Source organism: Lissotriton helveticus, chromosome 4_1 (genome assembly GCF_964261635.1).
Source record: "Lissotriton helveticus chromosome 4_1, aLisHel1.1, whole genome shotgun sequence".
Taxonomy (NCBI): domain Eukaryota; kingdom Metazoa; phylum Chordata; class Amphibia; order Caudata; family Salamandridae; genus Lissotriton; species Lissotriton helveticus.
In genome coordinates this window covers 1566197141-1566222150 of record NC_136063.1, presented here as the reverse complement: position 1 = coordinate 1566222150, position 25010 = coordinate 1566197141, and the positions used below count along the sequence as shown (strand labels likewise).

Sequence of the window (25010 nt, the reverse complement as noted above, 5' to 3'; positions counted from 1 at the left end):
TTCGTGGTCATCAGACTTCCCATCCCCTCATATTATCATATACCATATTACCCCATTGTATTATATGTATTTTATAGGTATTATGTTTATTATATGTAGTTATTTATGTATTTATTATATTTAAATTGTATAATATTTGTATTTATATTATTATGTTTAAATATTATATGTATGTATGTATTATATGTATTATGTATATTATGTGTATTATATGTATATTATTGTATTACATGTTTTCTTTGTCTTTGTTCTGCCCTTCTCTTCAATGAAGCGCATTGCATTCTTTCGTGCCCCTCTGACTTTCCCATCCCTTCATATTTCCCAATCATATTATTGTATGATGTGTATATGTATTATGTTTATTATGTGTATTTATTTATGTATTTATTATATTTAAAGTGTACATTATTTTTTATGTAGATTATTTTACTTAAATGTTATATGTATTTATTTATTATACGTACTTATGTATATTACATGTACATGTTTATTTATTTTTAAAGTTTTGTATAGCGCGAACAAGATCCCGAGGGATATCAGAGTGCTTTACAATAGGATGGAAGGAAGGACATAAATGCAATATCGACATCACGTATGAATAAGACACAAGAATGATCGCATAATTACAGGACAATTGTATTATAGGTTTTCTTTATCTTTGTTCTGCCCCTTCTCTCCAATGAAGCACTTTGCATTCCTTAGTGCTCATCAGTTTCCCATCCCGATTAGCCCTGCACTACCTCCCGTGCATCAGGAGGTCACCTGAAGCCAAGCGGCGCTAATGAATCATCACCTGCGCGCAGCGCGCGCCGCACCTCCCCTCCCGCCGCAGCGCTCCCTGGGATACCCAGACACGGTTGCTGCGAAAGAGCTCCATGATCTCTCCTTGAGCTGCTATAGAAGCCGCGCGCGCTCCGGGTGAAGTGTGCTCGAAGCTTCTCTTACAGATGGGGTGCCTGTGGCGTGGTGTCCTGGTGCTCCTCTCCTGGAGTTTGCTTTCCTTCTTTTGGTATACGCATGCTCTAAATAATGGTAAGTTCTTAAAATTCCGGTTGAAACCTGTTCTTTTTTAAGGTTACAGAAATGTTGGGATTAAATGAAAGGCTTCAACTCCCGCATACCCACTAAGTTTGTGTTTCCTTCGTGTTATTTGCGATAATTTATGTTCCTATTGGGAGAGCTTTATCTGCCTTTGGTTTGAGGGCTGTCTTGGAGAGGCTTTATTGAATCACGCATTTTTACCGTGAGCCTTTTTAAATAGTACTTCAGTTTTTCAATACAAAATAAATAACATTTGTAGTCCATTTTTGTGGCTAAAAATAAAGCTATTAGTTCTCTTCCTGACCGATCTTCGCCTAGGCGATTTTTGATTTTCATGTCAGAAACTAGTGCGCATTGAGAAAAGTTGCTTCGGTGAGGTGTCGTGTTGTTTTTAATTGGCTATTATAGTTTTTGCTATGATGCAGTTAATTGTCCAAGTTTTGGATTTAACGCGCAGTGAAGGGGTCAACGTAAAATTATGGATTTTAACCACGATTTCAACATTGTTTTGGATTGGTGAAACATGTTAATCCCTTGGCAGTTTTCTCACAGACCTAGTTATGATTCTTAACCAGCAATAATGTTGCATGCTGGTCTATGTAAGTGCATGCTTGTTATGGGAGATGCACAATTGCAACAAGTACTAAGTCCGGCCTGCGCGAAAATGTCAGACATTACATGGGGTCACTTCACAACCATGTCATACAACCACCGTGGGCACGGGCGATGTGGGCCCACCTAGACCTGTGATGCCAATATTGCGATGGGCGCAGCAGGGAGCTGCCTATTTAATGTTATGTAAACAGCAGCTAGTCCATCCCACCTGGTCTCAATCAGGTTCGCCTAAAGACTTTGTAATCGGCCCTTAATGAACCTCGGTGTAATTGTTAGCACCCCCTCAACCCATGGGCACCTTGCTTCTTCTTCACACCTCCTGCTGTCACACCGCAACATCCCCCACCCCCACAACAATGCCAGGGCACTGTCAATTCGATTTAGGGCCGACCCTTCCCTGCATATAACCCTCCTTCTAAATGCATTTGCTCAAGTACATACAGCAGTAGTGAAAATACATTATGCACTGATCATAGCTTGCATTATATGATGTTAGCTACTTTCAATTTCCTTTTTCAGCGTCAATGTATGCATGCGGAATACAATAGAATTCTGAGGCGTCCGGGGACAGCTTTGTGACTTTAGTGCCAACACGTCTCAAATTGACAGTAACCATACTACTGAAACTCAGAAGTCCCTGTAAACATACATACAGATAACTTGTAATACTTTGCCAAATAGATTTAAAATATCTTCCAGCACTAAGAATACACTGCTAGGATGGGGGTGCTAATTTTTCATTTTGAGTGGGTTGCACAATTACAATGAACAGACATTCATGACTTTCATTGTATTTTGTTTAAGGCGTGATTTAATTGACTGACGACGACTAATCCTTTGCTAAATTACACACACGTTTGCTCTTTCATACTGATTAATGCACCACAGCGCTTCAAAGCTACAAGAATGGCACAATTGCAGTAAACAAACCTCTGTTAACACAACATAGCAGGTAATCTTGGAAAGTTGTAGACAATATCTTTCCGGAGTTCAACTTTTTTAATGTTTATGTCCGCCCTCTAGCTAAGGTCATCGAACAGTTTGGGTTTACCATCATCTCATATGCTGATGAAGCTCAGCTTATCATAACTCTTTTTCAGAATAGCAAGCATATGACTTCCTTTCTATGTTTGTGTCTCTTGGAAGTTGCTACGTGGACGGACTCTAATTGTCTAAAATTGAACGCAGGGAAGACTGAGGTGCTGATCTTAGGGTAACAGCCCAATATCTGGTCCACTGCCTGATGGCTCAACAGCCTTGGTCCGTTTTAGAAATGGGGGTCTCTAGTTGGCAGCGGCTGGCGCTGAAGTCCAAATAGGGATCCTTCTTCCCAAGTCAGAGTAAGGGGGCTACACCCTTTGATAAACCCTGCTCAACCCTGTTGTAACGTAGCACGAGCAGACAGGCCTATCTCAGAGGCAGTGTGTGAAGCATTTATAACCATACACAATAATGCAGGAAGGACGCTACAAACGGACACCACAAGTAAGTATAGAAAAATAGCTATCTTTATATAGACTGAACATGAGGCTTAAAAGCGCTCAAGGAGCCATAATGCACGTAATTACTGATTCACTTCAAAGCAATAAAGGCACTCAAAAAGCGTGCGGAACAAACTTAGTTCTAGGCCGGGGTCCACGCGACCCTGTGATGCACAATGTACCTGGGGTTTAAAGGGGCATGGCACGCAGCATCACAAGGAAGCCGCGGTGATGACAAGTGGACTCCCAGTGGCCACAGCTCCCGGCTGTAGCGGTCCACGGCGTGCACTCATGATAATCCTGGGACGGGGCTTAAAGACGGGACCCAGCGGCACACACAGTTTATAACAAGATCCTCGAAGTGGGGACTACGGCGGGCACTCAGCGGCACAGCTCCTCAGCCGCAGAGGCCCACAATAGCAATAGCGATGATTCTCGTAGGATGGCAAATGCGGGCACTCAGCGGCACAGCTCCTCAGCTGCAGCAGCCCACAATAGCGATAGCGTTGATTCTCGTAGGATGGCAAGTGTGGGCACTCAGCGGCACAGCTCCTCAGCTGCGGCGGCCCACAATAGCGAGAACAATTACTTTCAGTCCGCGTTCCCCGGAGTAGAACCAGAGGCTCTGGAATTCTCAACAGAAGCCTCACCTGCGAGTAGAATTCCCCTCAAATAGGAATCTGGACGGCTAATGAGTGAAGTCTAATGTCCCTGAGACTTAAGCAGGAGGCAAGCTCAACTCAGGCCCTTGGGTAGTTGCTTCAGCAAGATGGATGAAAGTTTCAAAGTCCTTTCCCTCTCGTAACACGGACAGAGGATCGTCTTGACATCCAGATGTAACACACTGTGTAGGGTTTTAGCACAGATCTTTATACCCCAAAAGTCTTTGTTCTCAAAAAGTCACAAATCACTGAACCCAGCCAGAACCAGTGTGGTGTCGTCCTGGAGCACTTTGTTTACAAGGCTGCATCCTGCCTTTCAGGAAGAGGGGGTCTGCCACCAGACGCACAGTGGAAGGTGGAGCCATCATTCACCTTGCCAGGCACAGCACTGCTCAGATCAAAGGGTCATCCCTCCGCAGATCTCTCTATTCAATCCAGGTCGGGCCCAGCCTGCCATGTCCCTCCAAAACCAGACAGCCAATACAAATAGCAGCAGAGCACACTGGAAGGTTAAGGCAAGAAAATACCCAATTTCTAAAAGTGGTATTTTCAGCCACAGAATATAAAAATAAGCTTGACTACCAGATGCACTTTAATATTGTGAGCTCAGGCATACTAAATTCGGCTTTCCTATCATGTTCCTTGGGCCAAGTAGGGTTATAGATACAGTCAATTTACAATAGGGAGCATTCGTGCTGTGGCACTGAATGGCAGTGGCACAGCGCTCAGAGCATCTAACGCCAGCAAACGCAGAGGAGACAAAAGCGAAAAATGAAAGGGAGACCCACACCAGTGGTGCCAGGTCTAACAGTCCGCTACCTCTCCCCAAGCCCAAAGATCAAAATCTGGGCATGTGATTCAATGGTAGACTTTCCTTTGATAGCAAATTCACTGCACTTGCAGGGAAATAGTTTGGGCTGTTAAAAAACCTTAACAATCATCTTCTACTTCTTGTCAGTCTGCTAAAAAAAAAAAAAACTGTAGTCCAGGCTGTGATTATGTCCAAGCTGGACTACTGTAATATCCTCTACCTAGGTATGTCCCAATCACAACTGAACAGACTTCAATGTATACAGAATGCAGCAGCACTCTTACTGCACATTCTTCCAAAACGTGCCTCATTGGGGCTATGGTTAGCAAGCTGCATTGTCTCCCAGTGAATCAGAGAACTGCATTTAAAGCCCTTTGTTATTTCTATTTGGCCTTTTCCATCAATGGCCTCCACTATCTGCGGACATTGATCAAACCCAGCAGTCCGTCTAGAAATCTGAGATCGTCTGATGCCAAGTTCGCAATCATTCCTAAAGTGAAAAGAGTTTGAATTGGTGGTAGCTCTTTTACCTACTTGGTGCCCAAAATATGGATCATGAATCATAAAGAGGGATACTATGAGCCAATTTAAGGTCCAGTACCCATACTCCTCTCTGTAATTGACACGTCTAATCAGTGTGGGTACTTGTTCCTATGTGGAGAAGGTATAGAAAACGTTAAAGAAAAGGTGTGGTTGGAATAGATGGTTCAGGGGGATCTTCCTTATTTGGAAGTGTTGCCCTCACACACCCATGTGGATGTCATGCTTCTTCATTGAGCATTTTGCTCCTCGTAGGGCCTGCGCTGCAATGACCCACAGGCCTCGCAAGAAGACTCTTTGTCGGGGATCTTTTCTTGGATCATCTGTGATGGTGCATGCGGGTGTGTGGGGTACAATGTGTAAGGTGGAGAGTGTGATCGTAAAATTACCTACGGGTGTTCACATTTTATTCAGAGACCCTTCGGTAAGGTTAAAAGCAAAGATGATGTAGTGTGGGCAAGGTTACGATGCACCACTTCTCAGTGAGTGTGTTATACTGAACTCTTGTGGTTTCACTATTCAGGTCGCCATGTTTCACACTATGATGGTCCAGTACTGGATCCCTAGCATTTCTTCAGGACCAAAAATATGTTCCCTACCCCTAAATTAGGGTAGGTATCTAAAGTCTTATTATACTCAATCAGTGGTCGTGATACAGTAGATCCTAGGTATCTGTCATGCTCACCCCGGTACGAATCCATAAATCAACTTGGAGGAAAGAAGAAAGATATAGGGAAGGAACTTGAAACATCCAACCAATCAATGTTTTAATGTGGACAGCACAAATGATTTTTTAAAAAACTTTTATTGATGAAATGAAAGGGCAGTTACATCATCACTACGTTCCATTGCCATATATACATAGTGCATGTCCACATTGCCTAATATCTAAACGCATATGTACTTTGTATCTCAGATTCTAGACATCATAGCAAGTCAGAAATTAATTCCAACAATGATAAAATATTCCCCCACAGAACCAGGGAGGACCCCTCAAACCAAAGAGGAAAACAAAAGGAAAAAATTGCCATGTCTGAACTGGGGTGGCAGAGTGGGCTAAAGAACTGCGATGGATCAAACCCAGATCTTTTGACTGGGTGTGTGTTTGATTGGTTCTGATGCTCCGTCCATCACCACCCCCTTTTTGTACCACTTTTGGCCGCCATAAGTGTGGCAGGGTATGCTCAGACGTGAGTCCCTTGCTCACTTTGCCACTGGATTCAAGCAAGCCGGGCTGAAGACAGCTGGAATGCCAGAAACCGGTCCTCGGAAGCTTGTTTCCGGTCCAAGGAAGGCATGGCTTGGCAGTTCGGGCTGGACTGTTCCCATGAGGCACAGGGTCAGACTGATTTGCATATAGCCATGTCTGAACTGGGTGGCAGAGTGGGCTAAAGAACGGTGATGGATCAAACCCAGATCTTTTGACTGGGTGTGAGTGTTTGATTGGTTCTGATGCTCCGTCCATCACCACCCCTTTTGTATCAAACATCTTTCAGTCTTGCCATTGCAGCCTGTGTGTGCAGTTTTAAATTCATTGAAATGTGTTGTTTCACGTAGGAATAACGTCTCCAATAGGCACTTGATTAATGGATTCAACTCTGTTTTCAAAGAAGATTTATGAAGTCTTCATGTGAAAGTTGATTTCTTTATTTATATGCATTTATCTTCATAATATTGTGTTCATAATATGACAAGCTTATTCGTATGGTCAGCCCAATGCATTTCGGGCGGGTGCCCTTCTTCAGGGGGCTTAGTTTCTGAAAGCAATCAAGTAAAGCACAATTTAAATAACATAGCAATAGATTCGCTTAACTTCAATTGGCATAAATATACGTGTTTCTGGACGTGGTTGATGAAACATGCATGCGTGTTGACACAAGTGAACGAGCGACAGTGACGGGTGCTCAGAGGTGCGAGTGATTCTTAACTGCGCAAGAATCGTAACACTGGAAGCATAATGTGCTCATATAAACACAGACGGTAAGCTGTAATGTGCAGCGACAGTAAATAGTGCTCAAGCGGTGCAAGTGATTATCGGCTGTGCGGTGAAAAAAAGAAAAACTGGGAACGTGATGTATTCATGCAAAAACGGTCGATGGGCTGTATTACACAATGACAAGCTGTTGATTCAAAATGCGTGAAAACGACATAGTGAACACTCGTCGACTGGTGTTTGCAATATAAATGAAAAATGACAAGGGTGCAGGAACTTTAAACGTCGATGACGACCAGTGCTAACCACATTCTAACCTGTATAGTAAAGAGTCGGGTTCGATGACTATCAATTTCTCAAAAGCCCGGCGTCTGCCTGCAATTAAAGGGGAAGTAGTTGGATTGACTCTGCCGATATCGACAGCAGTGGCTACATTAAAAAAAAAAAAAAGCGGTCGGCAGACGATCGGCCTAGCGGAGTGGGATAACGTGAAGGTCCCGGAGTCCGTAGGACGCAGTATGTGGCGTGCGAATGCGTCCATTGTTTATAAAGAACCAAGGATGTGACGCGCTAAAATTCAAGACGGTCACGTGAGGTTTCAAAGTGTGAGCGGATTCGTCAAGGGGCGACGTGATTTGGATAGAGTCGAGTACAGAGATGGAACCCGAAGAAATACTTCGGTGTTGTGTAGATTGCTACCCGATGTGTGTGGGGTGCCCGAAATATGAGAACATGACATATATAAAAAATAACATATATATGTTAAGAAAAAAATGGGATGACAAGTGTCAAAATGGTAACACTGAATGTTGAAAGTGATCTCTGTCACTGTACGATCCAAATTAGGTGCGTGCAGTGTCATATAAACACAGTTTATACATAAATGTTTAAAGAAAACAACTAAATTTCAAACGTTCATTGAGTCATTTTGGCTGCAAAGATGATACATGGTTTATCCAGTAAAGTACTCTTCTTTAGAGATGTTGGGAATTGTCACGACCAGGTAATAATGGTACCATCTCCAGAATGCAAAAACGTAACTGACTCGGATTGGGATTTAGTTGGTTGAAATGTACCGCTACGGTGAATTTAGTATTTTTCAGTCTGATGTTACTCTTATGCTCAACAATTTGCTTCTTTATTTTCCTTGAGGTTTTTCCAACGTAGACTAATCCACAAGGGCATTTCAACATGTATACCAGATTGTTGCTGTCACGTGTGCCTGTTACTTTGAGTTGGATTTTGGTTCCCTTAGAGGGATGTGACATTTCCATTTCCTTTGATTATGGCATTACAATAGCCACAATTGTGACATGGAAGGGTATCTCGATATTTCGCTGTGGTTGTGGTTTTCTTGGTGTTTAACAGTTCTTTAAGATTTTTTGTGTGTTCATACGCGAATCTGGGGTTAAGTGAGAAAATACCTTTGAAATCATCTTCCAAGCGAGTAACGGCCAGTGTTTTAGAATGACTTTTTTGATGCGGTGGCTTCTTGTTGAGAATTTGGAGACGAAAACTGACCTTTGTTCGTCACTGTTGTGTTGCGGGGTTAACCATTGATTTCTATTCAAAATGTGTACCCTGCCTGCAGCTTGTTCCAATATGGATTCAGGATATCCTCTTTCCTTGAATTTCCGAATGTTTTTTTTTGTTTTTTTTTTTTTGTGTATCTCATAAGTTTTGTTTGATGACGCGATTCTTTTAATCCGGAATAGTTGGGAAAAAGGGAGTTGCTTTTTTAATGAAGGCTGGTGAAAACTGTGGAAATGAAATAGGTTGTTTCTGTCCGTGGGTTTGTGATATTTGCTTGTTTGTAGTATACCATTTTCATTAGTGATCATAACATCAAGAAAGGATAACTGAGATTGACTAATGGTTGACATGAATGCAATTCTGTCGTTAACTTTGTTAAGATTCTGAATAGCAGTGGTTAAAGTGGTTTCTGATCCCCTCCACAAAATGAAAATGTCATCGATGTATCTTTTATAAAGGATGAGATTGTGTTTCCACTCAGGGTTGTGTATAATGTGTTCTGTCTCAAATTGGTGCATGAAAATATTGGCATAAGATGGAGCTGCACAATTTCCCATTGATGTGCCGGAGGACTGCATGTAGAATTGGTTGTTCCATTGAAAGTAACTAGGGAATAATGTAAACTGAAGTAACTCCATCAAAAATAGTTTTAGGTTTTCATCTTTGTCGCTGTTTATTAGAACACTTTCTACTGCCGTTAGACCCAAATTATGGGGGATTGAAGTACATAATGACCTGACGTCAATGGTGCTCATGATCATATCCACAGTAAAAGACGATTTGTGTTCCTCCAAAATGTTCAGGAAGTGGGTGGTATCTGTGATGTACGTTGGTATGTTCTGAACCAGGGATTGCAGGTGTATGTCGATGAATTAACCAATGGGTTGTTGTATAGAGTTTATTGTGGAAACTATTGGTCGGAAAGGTGGGATGGCAGCATGCTTTTCTATTTTGGCAATCGTATAGATGTACGGGATGGCTGGGTTGATTTTGATCAAAAATCATTTTCTTTTGTGCCTATGATTCCGGTGTCTATGGCGGTGTCAATGATTTTGGTTAAGATGTTCACAAATTCATTGGTGGGGTCAGTGTCCATTTTCATGTAAATTTCTGTGTCATTAACATGCTCATTAACGTTCTTCTCATAGACATCTGTATCCATAATTATAAGAACACCGCCCTTATCTGCTTTGCATATGTTAAGATCTTTATTTGCGGCTAGGTGTTTCAAAGCCTGTCTCTCCTTTTGCATCATGTTGGTGGTTTTAGGTCTAGGTGATTTGAAGATTTGGTTGATGTCTTTGAGAATGACTTTTTCGAATGCATCTAGCACTTTATGGCTGATAGGAGGTAGGTATCTGCTTTTGTTCCTCAATCCCATGAGGACATCCTTTTTAGGTTCTTCTACTGTGTTTGGTTTTTTGACAACATTTGTGAAGAGTCGTAGGCTTCGTAAAAATTTGTATACACATATCTGTGTTTCAAGGATGTTTGAATGGTACGTTGGGATGAATGAGGTACCTTTTTTTGTAAAGTTTGGATCTGAAATTCTGTTATTTGATGTTTGGAGATATTTATAACTAAAACATACGCGGAAAAACACGAGTGCGATTTCCACATCCCATTTTTGGATCTGCAGTTTTAAATTGCCATATTGACCTTGAAAAATACACCTTTTGCCAGGCCTAAACCATACTTTTTATTATATAAGTTCCCCTAGGCTAGGCCCTAAACAGCCCATAGGCCAGGGTGCAGTTTTACTTAAAACATTGGACATTTAAAAAAAACTTTTGCATGTCCTATTAGTGTAACACTCTTGAATTTGTTTTTTTCTCTACTGCAAGGCCTGCCTCTCCCATAGGATAACATTGGGTTAACTTATTGCATTTTAGGAACGGGTACAAATCTCGAGTTTGGTGTCTAAACATTTTTTTTTTAAACTCTTTTTATTGATTATGCTCAAGGTCTCATTTAAAGCACAGCAGTGATCAGAAGGACAGCAGTATACATTACTTCAACGGCCACCCTGATAGCGGAATGGACAATTAAGACAATCAGCATTATCCCACCCCGCCTGCTCAGCCCGGTATCTATGCCAGGGGCCCCACACCTTTTTCCATTTCTTGACGCAACCTCTGGATTTATATACAGTGTCCTCCGCCCTCTGACACCAGTCCAGATCCCTAATCCATTGCTCCCATTGCTCCAGTTGCTGGTTGTTTCGTTTTGCCACTCCCGCAGCTGTTGCTAACCAGATATCGTTATATCTGGACCAGTCAGTAGCCCCTTTAATCATTAGCAGCAACCACCTTGGATCCACAGGCACCGACAATCTCACCACCAACTCCATCGTCCAGAAGGGCACTATGTACAGACAGTCCCACAGTATGTGGAAAAAGGTCCCCTCCCCCTGGCAGCCCCTTGCACACAAAGAAGACTGGCACCTCCCCCAGGAGAACAATTGAGTACGCGAGTAAAAAACCCTGTGCAGTATTTTCAGTTGTACCAGGCGGAACCTGATCTAATTGCTATTTCACGGGGACTCTGTAATACATCCTGTCAGTCATCATCTTCAAGGCTGCCGATGTCACCCTCCCATCTCTCACGCAGGGTCCCCAGGGGGTCAGGCATGTTATTAATGAGCTTGCGGTAGATGGTAGAGGTAAGCTTTTCCGGGATAGAGTCAAGAAGGAGTCTGTCCTCCAGTGGAGAATATTCTGGGAGCGCTACGTCCGTGTGTATGTATGTTCGCAAGGCATGGGCAAGGCACATGTAATGGTAGTGTTGGGAGTCATGCAGTTGGTACTCTTTTTGGAGGTAGACCAAGGATCTAGGAGCATTCCTCTTCCAGACGTGTCTAAAGATTTTTGATTTAAAACCCTCTTTAATGGTAAAGTATGATTATAAGTCACACTTCTGAAAAAGCCACTTTTAGATAGTTGCCATTTTCTTGTCAAAACCATTTGGTGCCTGCAGCCTGTATCCTGGGTCACATGATTAGATTTGCCTGGCAGTTGGTCTTTTTGTATTGCTCCCAGACAATGAGACAAAAGGGGTGGGGGGTGGGAGTGTTGGCAGTATGGGCCATCTCTGACATAAGGAGGGGCCTGGGCAAGGAGGCAAGAAATTCCTAGCACCTCTGGGGATGAAACTTCCAGAACCTTCTCCTACTTAAAAGTGGGCACCAGGTAAAAATAATGAACCCTCAGTCCCAAATCTTCAGTACACCTCTGGAAGTATCGGAGGACTGATGTGCTGCTGTGCAAGAAAGACTGCTACTCTGTTGCCCTGCTGCTTGAGTTAGAAGGACTGGACCTGCATTTTGATCCCAGGACCACCAGTGTAAATCCAAGGGCTAGTTGGCTGACCGCCAGATCAGAGCAGCAGGGACAGAAAAGGCTTTATTCACTTTGAAACCAGCACCTGTGAGTCTTGCCTCCCCAGTGGTGCCACTCAAGTTCTAGATCTTTGAAAGTGGAACTGAAGGTGCTCTGCCAGCCCATCTGTGGTCCTGTGATTAGAACAGACTCTGCAAGATGCATCTCCTTTCATCCACATTGGAACCGCTGCTGCTCTATGCATCTTTGACATAGGACCTCACATCACACCCTCCTCGGAACCACCACTGCACGATGCATCCTCTGTGTGGAATCTAGCAATGCTCCACAGTCAAGATTTAAGGTAGTTTGTTCAGTGGGCCTAACTTAATCCCTGTATCCAGTCAATGCTCCATCGCAGTCGTCCTAAACTTATGACTTGGTCCTGGTCTGGTACGACCAGATAACTCCAGTTAGCGCTTTGTGCTTCTAGCACTATTTTCACTTGAATCATTAAAATTTCATATCTCCGGCGCTACTGAGTGGATTCTTGCCATTTTGGAATCCATTTATTCAATTTTAATACAGTGTTTCAGATAGGTGTGGGATTTTTCTTATGTTGTATTTTCACTTTATTACTGTTTGAAGTCCTGCATAACTACTTTACACATTACCTCTCAGTGAAGCTTGACTGCTCCGTCAAGCTACTAGAGGGTTAAGCGCAGGTTAATTTGGAGTTTGCTTGTAACTTCACCCTGACAGGAATTGTGATTGGTATTTAAGTAGGGATTCACCCACCCAACCAGTAAACTAATTTCCAACAGCAGCTGTTTCTATTGTCGTCCTACGCAGACGATATATTGTTTGTAAGACATCCCTGGGTAAATCTGGGTTCTCTTGTCAAGGGCATTATCTACTTCAGTGACTTTGCACGATCGTGCATTAACTGGTGTAAATCTGGTACTGTTAGAGTCCCTCTTCAACTTTTAACTACAATGGTACTCCAATGGAGTCCGGTATCTTGGTATGCAGTTTACTAGATACCTCAGCTCAGTCCTGTGGGATAATAACAACACAGTCCTTGTCAAGCTGGAGACATGGATTGAACAATGGTTGGCTCTTTCTCTGTCCTTGGCTGGGTGGGTTGCATTTGTAAAAACAAGCATTGGCAAAGTCAATAGGTTTCACCTATGCAAGAGCTCTTGGATATTGTCAATGTGTTTTAGCCATGTTGTACTCTAGCATGGCTGCTGTTTAGCCTGGTTAAAAGTTAGTGGCGTAGATGAAAGTCACGTGGAATGGCAAAGGAGCGAGTAGAGTATTATGGAGCTATAGTGTTGTGTATTGAGTGGCAGAGTTTAGAGTTGCAAAGACTGGCATACACTGGAGTGGTGCAGAGTGGATGCCAAGAGTAGTAACACACTGCCATTACAGACAACACATTTCCAATTGGAATGACCATTACATTTGCGCAGACATACAGTTTTGCTTAAAAAACTATGCAGTGCACAAACTAAAATGTGCGAAAATTGTGTCACCTAATTTGATGATTCCCAACCCCCCTCCCTCTCCCTCATTTGAGCATATCAATAAAGGTAAGGCAACACTGTGCCCAATCAACCCCATGTAGGCGAACCATGCTCCATCTTGGCCATCCTTAGTTATTGACTTTGCCTTGGTCTCACGTGACCAGATACCTGCGGTTAGTGCTTTGTTCTATTTAACGCTATTTTTCACTTTAAACTTGCAAAATTCATAGCTGCTGTTGTACTGATTGGATTTCATTTATTTTGGTATCAAAACTTTATCAAAGTATTTGTTTCCAACACACTTCCGAAATAGCAAAAAATTAGTTTAATTTGTGTTCCTAATTCTGATATATTCTAAAATACTTACATAGTTCATTGAAATGTTGTTGTGTGCTAGAAAATATCTCTTTCCTACCTCCGGTATCCAGCAAGATTGTCACATAAATCCTCTCACTTTGAAGTCAGAAAAAGAAAAGTAAACAAGCACCCTTGTAAGACAGTGCTTAACATTTGACCTCAGTCTTTGAATGCACAGCAAATGTGATAAGATAAGAACAAGATTTAAGGGCCCTGTTTACAGCAAGGGAGTTTGTGCAAGAATATAGTAAATACGTTTTAGGCTATGGGAGGGGACAAACAACTTTTCTGTTATGTTATATTCCTGGATTAGGCCCATGTAGTAAAGCAGCTTATTTCTTACATTGTCCTATATTTCAGTGACCTTTTGCACATATTTGCGTGCGAGACAATGTTGGATTAATTTCCCTGCAACTAAACTTGTTTACACATCTGGCTTTACATAACATTATCACAATGCCCTGAATATCATGTACAAGGTCTCTTCTAGCACTATGTACAAATGTCATCTCTATCTTAATTCACCAGACTACAGGGCTATCTACATATCCATAACATCACTAATCTATACTCTCATCGCAAGGCTGCTTTCTAGTATAAAAGATGAGCATCCCAATAGATTGGTAGAGGAGGCACTTCATGTGACACAGAGGGTCCTTGCATGCTGAAGAATTCACCATGCAGCGGTCTGACATTTCATGAGGGGTTTCCAGTTTGTGACCAGGACGGGTCCTTCTTTCTCTCTACCTTCATGTAATGAGGTTGGATTGTCCTTGGGAGGGGTGGGTGTTCTTGGCTCTATACCTATACACTCTCTAGGTACACTTAGAATAGGGTTTGCATAATAGGAGTATGCCTGATTACTACCTTGCTATGTATGCCTGTGTATGTATATAATATATATATATATATATATATATATATATATATATATATATATATATATATATATATACTGTTTTAGTGCCATGGTAGAACATTATTAACTATTTACGCTTTTGGTGCTTGTAATCACCTTTATGTGCTTCTATCTGTTGATCATTGCAGCACATGTATTTTATAAACGAAGACATTGGTTCAATAAATGTATTCAAAACCTCCTCATATACTAATCTGAGAATAAGTAAGCACAAGTGACCGAGCAAAAGGTTCTGTACTGTTTCCACGATTCCTGAGGGGTCGGAGTTGTCATTTTTGGTGGTTGCCAGAAACCATTTGCTCCCTGGTAACGTTGGGGGCTGTTGGTGGGACTGTGAACTAGCTGGTCTATAGGCCAACATATCCTGTGTGTGTGCCCAGAATCCGTCTTGGCACCAAGCCCCTAGTGTATGTTGTCCAAACAATGCGCAGATCCTACGAATTAGTAGGAACTACACGACAGGTACCTATATGCATTGCCACCAAGTGAAGTAAATCTGTGCTGCACTGACATGTAACATGATGTGTATTTGGAAAGTGAACATTCACCTCAAGTTGTTTGTTTGCGCTATAAAACAAATGCTTATTTGTATCCATCTCATGTAATTGCTGTCACAAGGAAGAAAGGCTGAGTGGACCATGTGAGAAATTGGGTTACTGGTTGAAGGGGGTGAGTCCTGCTCAAGCAGGAGTCACAATCCTTGTCAGGCTGAAGTCCCAAGCAAACCCTAAATTGACCTATGCTCAACCGTCAGGTAGCTTAGCACCGAGCAAAATTAACTTAGAGGCAATGTGTAAAGTAGTTGTGCAACAGTTCAAACCGTAACAACCAGAAAACACCACACAAAAAGATTCCCACAACAGACTTAGAAACATAGAGTAGATGTTAATAAATAAAACCAAACCAAAATGTAAAAAATCCAATCAATAGAAACTGAACTATGCAATTTTAAAGATTTAAGTGAAAATAGGACCAAAAAGCACAAATCTCCAACTGTGGTTATCTGGTTGTGCTGCACGGGGAAAAAAGTCACAGGTTCAGGCCGACTGTGATGGAACGTGGGCTGGTTACAGGGACCCAGTTAGGTCTACTGTTGAAGAGTGCCTTAAATCTTGGTTTTGGAGCGTTGCGAGGTCCCGCTTCGAGGATGCGTTACATAGCCGATGTAATGGGAGGTCCAGGTTGGAGATGTGCCGCACAGCGTCAGTTCAGAGGATCTGCGAGGCTGCAGTGCGAGATCCCGCATCATCGAGAAAGCAGTCAGCACGGGGAGCTTGTGATGCGAAGTTGTGCACCGGCTGGTTCAGAAGAAACTGTGTGTTTAGAGATGTGAAGTCATCATTGAAGCTGCCATCGACAACGGCTGCAATGCGAGAGCCTGTATCTGGGATGTGCCATGCAGTGGTGGTTTCGAGGAGGCTGTGAGGGCAATGTGAAGTCCTTGCACTTAGAGAATCCTCACAGCAGAGACGATGGGCCAGTTATACTCTGGTTTGCCCGGAAAAGGAGATTAATTTCTGCTGGATTCTCAGATGGGTTGCCAGAGTACCTTCAGGCCCACTTCTAAGGATCTAGAACTGTGGTAGGATTCAGAGTTGCAGAGTCCAAGTGCTAGTTACATAAGACTATCCTTTGGAGTCACTCTAGTTCTGGGTACAGGTTGCAGGTCCAGTCCTTCTCACGTAGGCAAGAGGGCAGGAGGTCAGTGCAGCAGGATCAGTGACAGTCATTTCAGCAGCACGGCAGTCTTTCTTCCTGGCAAGGTCTTCTACAGGCCCAGAAATGTACTGGGGGACAATATTTATACCTGGTGCCTTCTTTGATATGGGAGAAAATTCTAGAGGATTCGTTTTGAAGTGCTCAGGTTTCCTGCCCATCTCCTCTGTCCTTGCTGTAAACTAACTACAAGGGGTATGCAATCCTTTGTGTGAAGGCAAGACGCAGCCTATTCAGGTGCAAGTAGGGCTGTGCCCAGCTCCGCTCTCCCATCCTGCCAGAGATGGCCCATCCAGGCATACCTAAAGTCTCTATTGTGTGTGGCTGGCTAGGAGGGATAAATATAGCCCAGCTGCCAGCTACACCCAGTCATGACATACAGAGACAGGCTGCAAGCACTAAATGGCGTACGCAGGAACATGACAACTTGAAGTGGAATACATACGTGAGCCGCTGAGCCGGATTGCGGCCATTGTCTATCTATAAATTCATCTATATGGACTTTTGAATGCACCATCGATAATAAAACGAAGTCCTGGAATATTTGTCTTCTTGACGTTTTTGCCCAATATTATTGTTTATTGCAGATTCTGCAACTTATTTGCCAGCAGTTTTTCTCCTCAATCACTCTGATTTTCATACTTGGAGATCTTGGATCTTCTTTTCAGTGATCTTGTCCTGATGATGGTCTCATAGATTCACTCTTGAAGAGACAGAAACCTTGAAGCCCTAGCCCATATTCCTTTTTTGGAGAATTTGATCCTATGTTTAGGACAGAGACCAATTTATTTACTTTTGGTAATGGGTTTATGTGCATTGCTGACCAGTAAAATCTAAGTGTTAATCTTTGTTGTGATCTGTTATTTTTGAACACCCAAAATGCAATCTTGTTTCTTTGAATACAATATAATGAACTGAGAAATTCACCCACTTGTATTGTTTAATTCTTTTTCTTGAAAATGCATATATGCAAATTGTGTTTATATTTTATTGTCATTAACCCCTTGCGTGCTTCAGACGGCCCCCGGCTTCTGACGTCACCATGGGCACGTGCGTAGGACAGCTGGGGGCCGTCCGAACCCCGCCCACTCATTTAAACGCCCGCACAGCGCGTAAATTCGCGCAGCGCGGAAGGGTTTAATGGTCATACATGAAGTAATTGTTAATGTTATTTAAATACGTGCCTAAATATATCGCTTATTCGCACCATTACCTGACACTTATTTAACCCAAGCTCACAAGGGTATAGTGTGTGTGTGTGGTATGTATATGTGTGTGTGTGTGTGTGTGTGTGTGTGTTTGTATGTATGTATGTGTGTATATATACATATATATATGTATATATATATATATATTCACTGAAAAAACCATAGGTTTCACACCTGTTATAGTTAGCTGGAAGTTTTACTCGCATAAAACCATTGAAATTCCCACGTTATAGTTAGTTGCACTCACTATAACTTGCGCGTGCAATGCACTGCTGATGACGTCACATATTACATCACTCATGACATGGTCAGTGACATCACTCATAACATCACTGATGACACCATCCTTGTGACAGTGACAGACCTCCTTTCACTGTAATGTAACCCTGGAAACACATATTCAAAAATAGAAACTAAAATTTTCAAAAAAATGCAGATACCCATACCAGTTACAACAACCAATTCAATAATTCCACCATCTATATACACATCCACTCATTGACCAACAGTTCTATATAGTCACTCATACATATACTCACTCATCATATGTAGTGATACACCTATACATCCTGTTACACACCGACAGTCATCCAAAAGATACTCTCACACATACTCACACATGCAAATAAACTATTGAACATCCATTTATTTGCATATACAGCTATACACACACTACCACCTTACTTCTAAGGAAACTTACACATACTTACTCTCTTAAACAATCACTTATAGAAACACATACTTATTTAAACAGGAACTCTTACAATCCCTCACTCTCACATATACTCACTTATATACATCAATATTCACATATACTAGATTAAAACATATGTAGTTACTGATAAAGACACTAGTGAGACAGTCATTCACTCACTAACATACACATATACACACTCATCCACCCATACAGTCCTGCACATATGCTGTATTCAAAACCGATACAGAGAGTCAGTCATTCATGCATCTATGTGCTAAGTAACACCCCCACCAAACATATAGACACTCATATTGATATTTAAAAAAAACATCTAATAACCCATATACCTACACATGTAGCTACTCACCAACCCATGCAGCCACTTATACACAAAGTGAAACATTAATACATATATTTAAATATTTAAACGTTACTCACTAATATTTATTTTTCAGAAAGACACACATTCACTGGATGGTGTCATGAGTGATGTCACTGACCATGTCATGAGTGATGTAATATGTGACGTCATCAGCAGTGCATTGCACGCGCAAGTTATAGTGAGTCCAACTAACTATAACGTGGGAATTTCAATGGTTTTATGCGAGTAAAACTTCCAGCTAACTATAACAGGTGTGAAACCTATGGTTTTTTCAGTGAATTTAATAGGTTTTTTAAATGCTAATTCCTAACTATAACTGGTGTGATACCTATGGTTTTTTCAGTGAATTTCATAGGTTTTTTAATAGCAAATCTCTATAGGTATAAAAAGTAAAAAATGTTATAACGAATTTTATATTGTATAATTATTTAATAGTTTTTTTTTGTTTTTTTTATTTTTTGCCCCGGAGCGCTCCCGGGGCGCGTACCGGTAAACGCACGGGTAAGCGTAATGTTGCGGCGCGCCCCGGGGCGCGTACCAGTGAGCGTCCCATTAGCGCTATTCTCGCGAACGAAAACAACATTGTGACGTTTCGCGTAACCGCGTGATGCGTCATATGACGCCCTGCGTAAGGGCTCCCGGAAGCACGCGAGCGCATACGATCGCGCAACGTCCTGACGCGCTTATGCTACGCGCCCCCGGGCGCGCTCCAGAGCGCGTAGCGTAAGCGTAACAAGTCATATGACCTTGAAATAACTCTTTTCATTGGTTCCTAACTTTTTTTTTTACAAAGACTGAAACCCCCACCCATTTCCTTCACTTCTTGTTTCACTTTTGTGAGTGCAAGACCTGCTTTTGGCACCTGTGTCATATTTACTTCTATTATCATGGCTGCAAGAGCATCCAGCAGCAGTGATGAGACTGAGGATTTCATTGATGAGGAGGTTCCTGAACGAACTGTGAAGGAACATTTCATTTGGAAATTTTTCAAAATTCCAGAGGGGGAGAAGAAGGTAAATGCTCCAAAGGTGGAGTGTAAAATATGCCACACCATCTTATCGAGAGGAAATCCCAGAAAAAAATACAGCTTTGGGAACTGGACGATGATACGCCACGTGTCAAGGAAACATCCCCAGAACTATGCACGGGAGAGTGTCAGGGCTCTGGCGCGAGAGGCTCCCAGGGATGGTGGCTCTACTTCTACCGGTGGAGCAACACCTTCTGTGCGTCGGCGTGAGCAGGAGATGATACCAAATATTCAGCCTGCTTTTAATCAGGCTATATTAAAATGCCGAAAATGTGACCATCTTCTTTGCTATGGGGAGCAAAGTGTCACACTCATGGTTCGAGCTCTCGAGAACCACCGCTGCCATCCCTAGGCCTAATTGTTTTTTTTTTGGGCTCCCGTTGAGCTGTTTCCAGTTCCCTGTTTTTGTTTTTGTTAAAAAAAAAAAGAAGAAAAACAAAAGTTCTTTTCAGAGCTACCTCCAATTCTCATCAAAGAGCTGTGTTCTTAAAAAAATGAAAAAGAACTACCTCCAATGTATTAAAAAAATGCTACATTTGTAAAGAAGTCCCCGGGGCGCGTACCGGGCGATCCCCTCGCGAAAATAGTTTTTTTTTTTTTTTTTTTTAATGCGGCGGAGCCCTTTTATGACCCCCACATCAAACCTAGGGGGTCAGGAGGGGTCTACCCTGCCCCCTTTTGGTTATTTCCCCCTTTGTTTTTGCCACCTCTTGTGTCTCGATCCTACCGAGACACAAGATGGCGGCCGCTCCGGTCTGTTTGGAATGTTGACAGACACCCGTGAACCAATCAGCTTTCCGTGCGCAAGTCGCGTGGCACGCCCGGAGCGCTCCCCGGTGCGCGTACCGGGGCGCGCTTATAGATATATATATTTTTTTAGACTCAAATTACTCAAAATCCTCTGGAGCACATATCTTAAGACATAGCAAAGGCACATCGGGCTACCAGTCCCTACAATTTTGCCAAGTTTGGTGAAAATCCATTCAGCCGTTCGAGATGAAAGTGAGTTCGACCGCCCTATGGAAATTAACATAGGGAAAACACGTTTTGGGACCCCCTTTTATCTCGGCCCCCGCTTGACGGATGCCCCCCAAACTTTCAGGGAAGGAGCGGAGCGCCGCGAGGCAAAGTTGAGGAAAATTTCAGGCAGATTCCTCAACCGGCGCCAAAGTTATTCCCAATAGAATGTTACGATTTCCCTATGGAAAACAATCCTAACTATAACTACCTACTGGCGATGTTATCCAAAATTATACTAAAAAATCCGACTTTACCATAAACAAGGATTTTTTCATTCAAATTCCAAAAACATTAATCCAAAGGTTTTCAGGTTTTCAGTTTGGCATTCCAACATTCCATGTGAACTTCATCCAGAAAATTCCTCCCAGAGATTCTACATGTCGTGAAGGCGGGAGGCGCCTTACTCCGAGGCTTAGCTTTCATGCATTCCAGCCGTGTCTGGCACAAACAGTCTCCAGTCCAAAATCGTTCGAGCATTTTGAATGAGTAACCGAAAAACCTTGGATTAATGCATCATCAGGCTTCACAACATTTATGATTTTTGTAAGGAACATATTGACTGAGGTCTCCATAGAATATCGGTCATAAGGAGCTATGTTTTTATGCCTTGGACTCTTGTTTTCTTGATTGTGGTTTGTAAATTTTGACAGTCACTTGTGAATGGATGAAATCACCCTGAGAAAGTCTTTGTCAGGGTGAAACGCGTTGGCTGCGATTTTGTTTTTTTGGATGAAGAATCTGAATAAAAAGAGAAAATGCACACAAAAAGCATCTACTAGTCGTACTTCAGACTGACTATATAAACATATTTGGTTATTGCCTCTCATTGTAAAATGTTTCTACTGTATGCCCAATGAGCAGCTGGCCATTAGAGGTGGGCAATTGGGGTGTATTGTTACAATGACTACTCCAGGTGGTGCGGCATTGGGTCCCCTGGTTGCTATAGTTTTTTCAGTACTACACAACCTCTCCCACCCTAATTTTGCTCTTTTCAACTTCCTTTAATTATCCAGCCTAAATACTTTCACAGGCTCTATTACTAAACTCCAACTCATTCGAATGACTACATTTCTAGTTTCCTTGACTCCCCACCACAGCCTCACTCTGCCCTAACACACAATCTCTTAATATTTCAATTCTCTTCAATTTTTTCTGTTCCTATTACCATATTTAACTTTTTGCCCCTTTCTTTTTCCAACTCTTAAAAATGTCTCTGTACGTATGTTTATTTTTAATATGATATTCATCTACCAAGAAGGTCGACTAAACAAAAAAAATGTAAAATGCATAAATAAAAACATCAAACAACAATTTCCAAAGCATGTTTATCAGATACAATACAATAACAGCTTAAAAACACACATCAAATGAAGGCTGTGATAATACAACATTTTGTTCTCGTTTAGCTTCATCTGCTCAATTTCAAATAAATAAATATAATTCTGTAGAATCTTCGATTAATTGGATAGGAGTTACAGCATACAAGTTACACAAGGTTCAAATTATAATTCTCCTCCCTGCTCACTGTTTCTTTCTTACCCCCGTTTCTCCCTTGTTCATCTATGTTCGTTTCTCAGTTTTCTGTCTGTTGCCATTTTCAGCTTTCTTCCATTTCTGTATGCCCATCCGACTCCAATTTTCACATCCATCTCTTACAATTCTCTCTACGTTTCCTCGATTAATTTTTTCCTGCAGGTTATCCTGATACTTTTTGCCTTAACCCTCCCAATTTCTGAACCACTTTTTGTTGACTTTTAGAACTCTAAATACTTTACCACTGCTAACCAGTGATAACATGTTGGGTGAAGACTGATTTCCCAGGCAGAAGTACCAGTTCCCCAGGAGTGAAGAGTGACCCCCTCCCATCCCCAGAGATACAGCCACCCCAGTGCAAATCAAAACACTCTAGAGGAACGCAAATATCACCAGGAAATTAGGACACCAAGGAGGACAACCAGAAAATTCTCAATCGCGACCAGCAGGGAAAATGTCCAGTCCAAATAGACACTGGAGTCCTACATAAGAAACGACAAGGAGAATAAAAAGACACAATAAATCAAAGTAACTAATGTCTAGGGAATATGCAACACACTCAAGAACTGAACAAGAAAAGATAGGTTGTGTACTATTCCATACTTACTTGGTTCCATATAGTCCCAGAAGACGGTCTCTTGTTTTAAACTTAAAAGTGGAAAAGGCGGGAGGATGGTCTTCCAGCAGTCCAACTCTATGAGATAACAAAAGCAATACTAGGGCATACGTCTGCCCATGCCTCAAGGTACAGTTCTTGAGTAAAGAAAAGAAACACCTGCAGATCCTGGGAGTAGCGTAAACTGAATAGTCCTTAGTAACAGACTGGACTCTGAAGGATTGTCAAAAGTGTGGCAGCACAACAAAATATAGCACTACTTAGCGCTATTAAATCCGAGAATTTTGAATGCTCCTGCTCTACAACATTAATTTAGTGACATCCAAAAGGGAACGAAACTGAGAGGCAGACTCGGCGCTTCATAACACTCTGGGAAGGCAGGAAGGGGAGGGGGGAAGGTAGCACGTCCTGAGCTGGAGAAGGCAGCGTGAAGGAAATCAATGCGTCCTCGTGTTGGTTTAGTGTGAATGGCTGCGCGTACAAACGGAGAAAAGAAAACCACTAAGAAAAGGTTTCAGCGCGTCCTTGCGCTGTGGAGAGTGATGATTGGCAGCGCGAAGGAAACAACAGCTGTGAAGAGTTATCAGCACGTCCTGACGCTAAGGGAGAAACAAAATGAACAAACCTTCTTGAAGCACAAGCAGAACCGCTAGAATATCAGGGAACACGAGTCAGCAAAGATAATCCAGACATGGAGCAGGGCAAGGTTCAAACGGAGGAAAGCCAAGCACAGAGATGCAGAAGCTGAAGGCTTAAGAACCTCCCAGTCACCTGACCAAGCCTAAAGCAGCATGGGACAGCACACAACCAACATCTCTCTCTGTGCATTCTGGGAGATTTAGTTTAATCACGGTGCATGAAGCCTGACGCCTAGCATTAAGTGCTTGTGATGTTTTCTTTATACATGGTCAAATTGGTTGACACCCATTAGGCACATTTAATTTACTTATAAGACTTCAGTAAAGTGGTAATGTATGCACCGAAGGCCAGTAAATTAAATGCTACTAGTGGGCCTGCAGCCCTGAATGTGCCACCCACCTAAGTAGTGTTTGAAACATTCTCTGGCCTAATGCAGACTGTTTGTACAGTTTAAAACTACCATTTCGACCTGGCAAGATGGACCTCTTGCCAGGCCCAACCCTTTTCTTTTTTAATACACGTCACCAATAGGGCAAGCCCTAAACAGCCCAAAGGGCAGGGTGCAGTGTATTTAAAAAGTTTTACATGTTATGGTAGAAAAAACTTCTAAATTAGTTTTCCAGTACTGTGAGGCTCAGCTTCCCCATAGGATTACTTCAGGTTCCACTTTTATATTTAATAAGTGGCAACTTTCAATTCAGAGCAGATGGGAAGTTTGGTGTCTAAAGATTTGTAATTTAAAACCCTCTTTAATGGTAAAGTTGAATTTTAACCATAAATACCACAGGGAGAGAAAGGGTCATAGGGATATTTAAAGACCTGCCCTGGTCCACGTCCCCTACCACTCAATTATAACAAACAGAAAAAAACGGGGGTCTAAAAAGCCTCTAATGTAGCTCGCTGGCTTGGACTCCTCACTGAGTGAGTCAGGACACAAGTTACCTAAAAGCCTACAAGGACAGAAAAAGCAGGAAAAGGAGCAAAAAACAAGTGATTACCAGTGAGATCCAAATACAACTAAATGGATTCCCATCAATATATCTCAATGATCAATCTTCTCTGATCCAGGTGCGGGGAGGTCCAGTCCCCGGTCAAGCTGGATGCTATCTACATCCCCTGACACGGAGGATTAGTACAAGTAGGTTGTAACTGTTCCAACCTCTTAAACGTTTCCTTGCATTTTTCTCTAAAACCTTGTCTAAATGTAAGTTTTCACTTTTATACTCCTTTTTCTGCAGTAGCAAAGTTGGAGAGCAGAGGCTCTGAAGAAAGCCGTGGTATTTGTTTCCCTACTGGCTGAAACATGTTGGCCCTTTTGCAGTAATTTGCTGAAACTGCTTTTTTGCACTGTTCTGTCTTTAATCAGGGGTTGAGTCGATATCCTAATAAAAAGTGCCTTTTTTTTGCCTCTTCACCCTATTTTACTCCCCACTT

The 25010-nt window shown here is 42.2% G+C and overlaps 1 protein-coding gene across 1 annotated transcript in view; it reads left to right on the top strand.

Moving 5' to 3' along the window:
• Positions 1 to 790: 790 nt before the first annotated feature.
• Positions 791 to 25010, top strand: part of PKD1L1 (polycystin 1 like 1, transient receptor potential channel interacting) — a 1793388-nt gene continuing 1769168 nt past the window's right edge. The window contains exon 1 of the mRNA XM_078688182.1: positions 791 to 1032. Coding sequence (XP_078544308.1) covers positions 948 to 1032 — 85 coding nt within the window. The 5' untranslated portion in view covers positions 791 to 947. The remainder of the gene's footprint in view (positions 1033 to 25010) is intronic.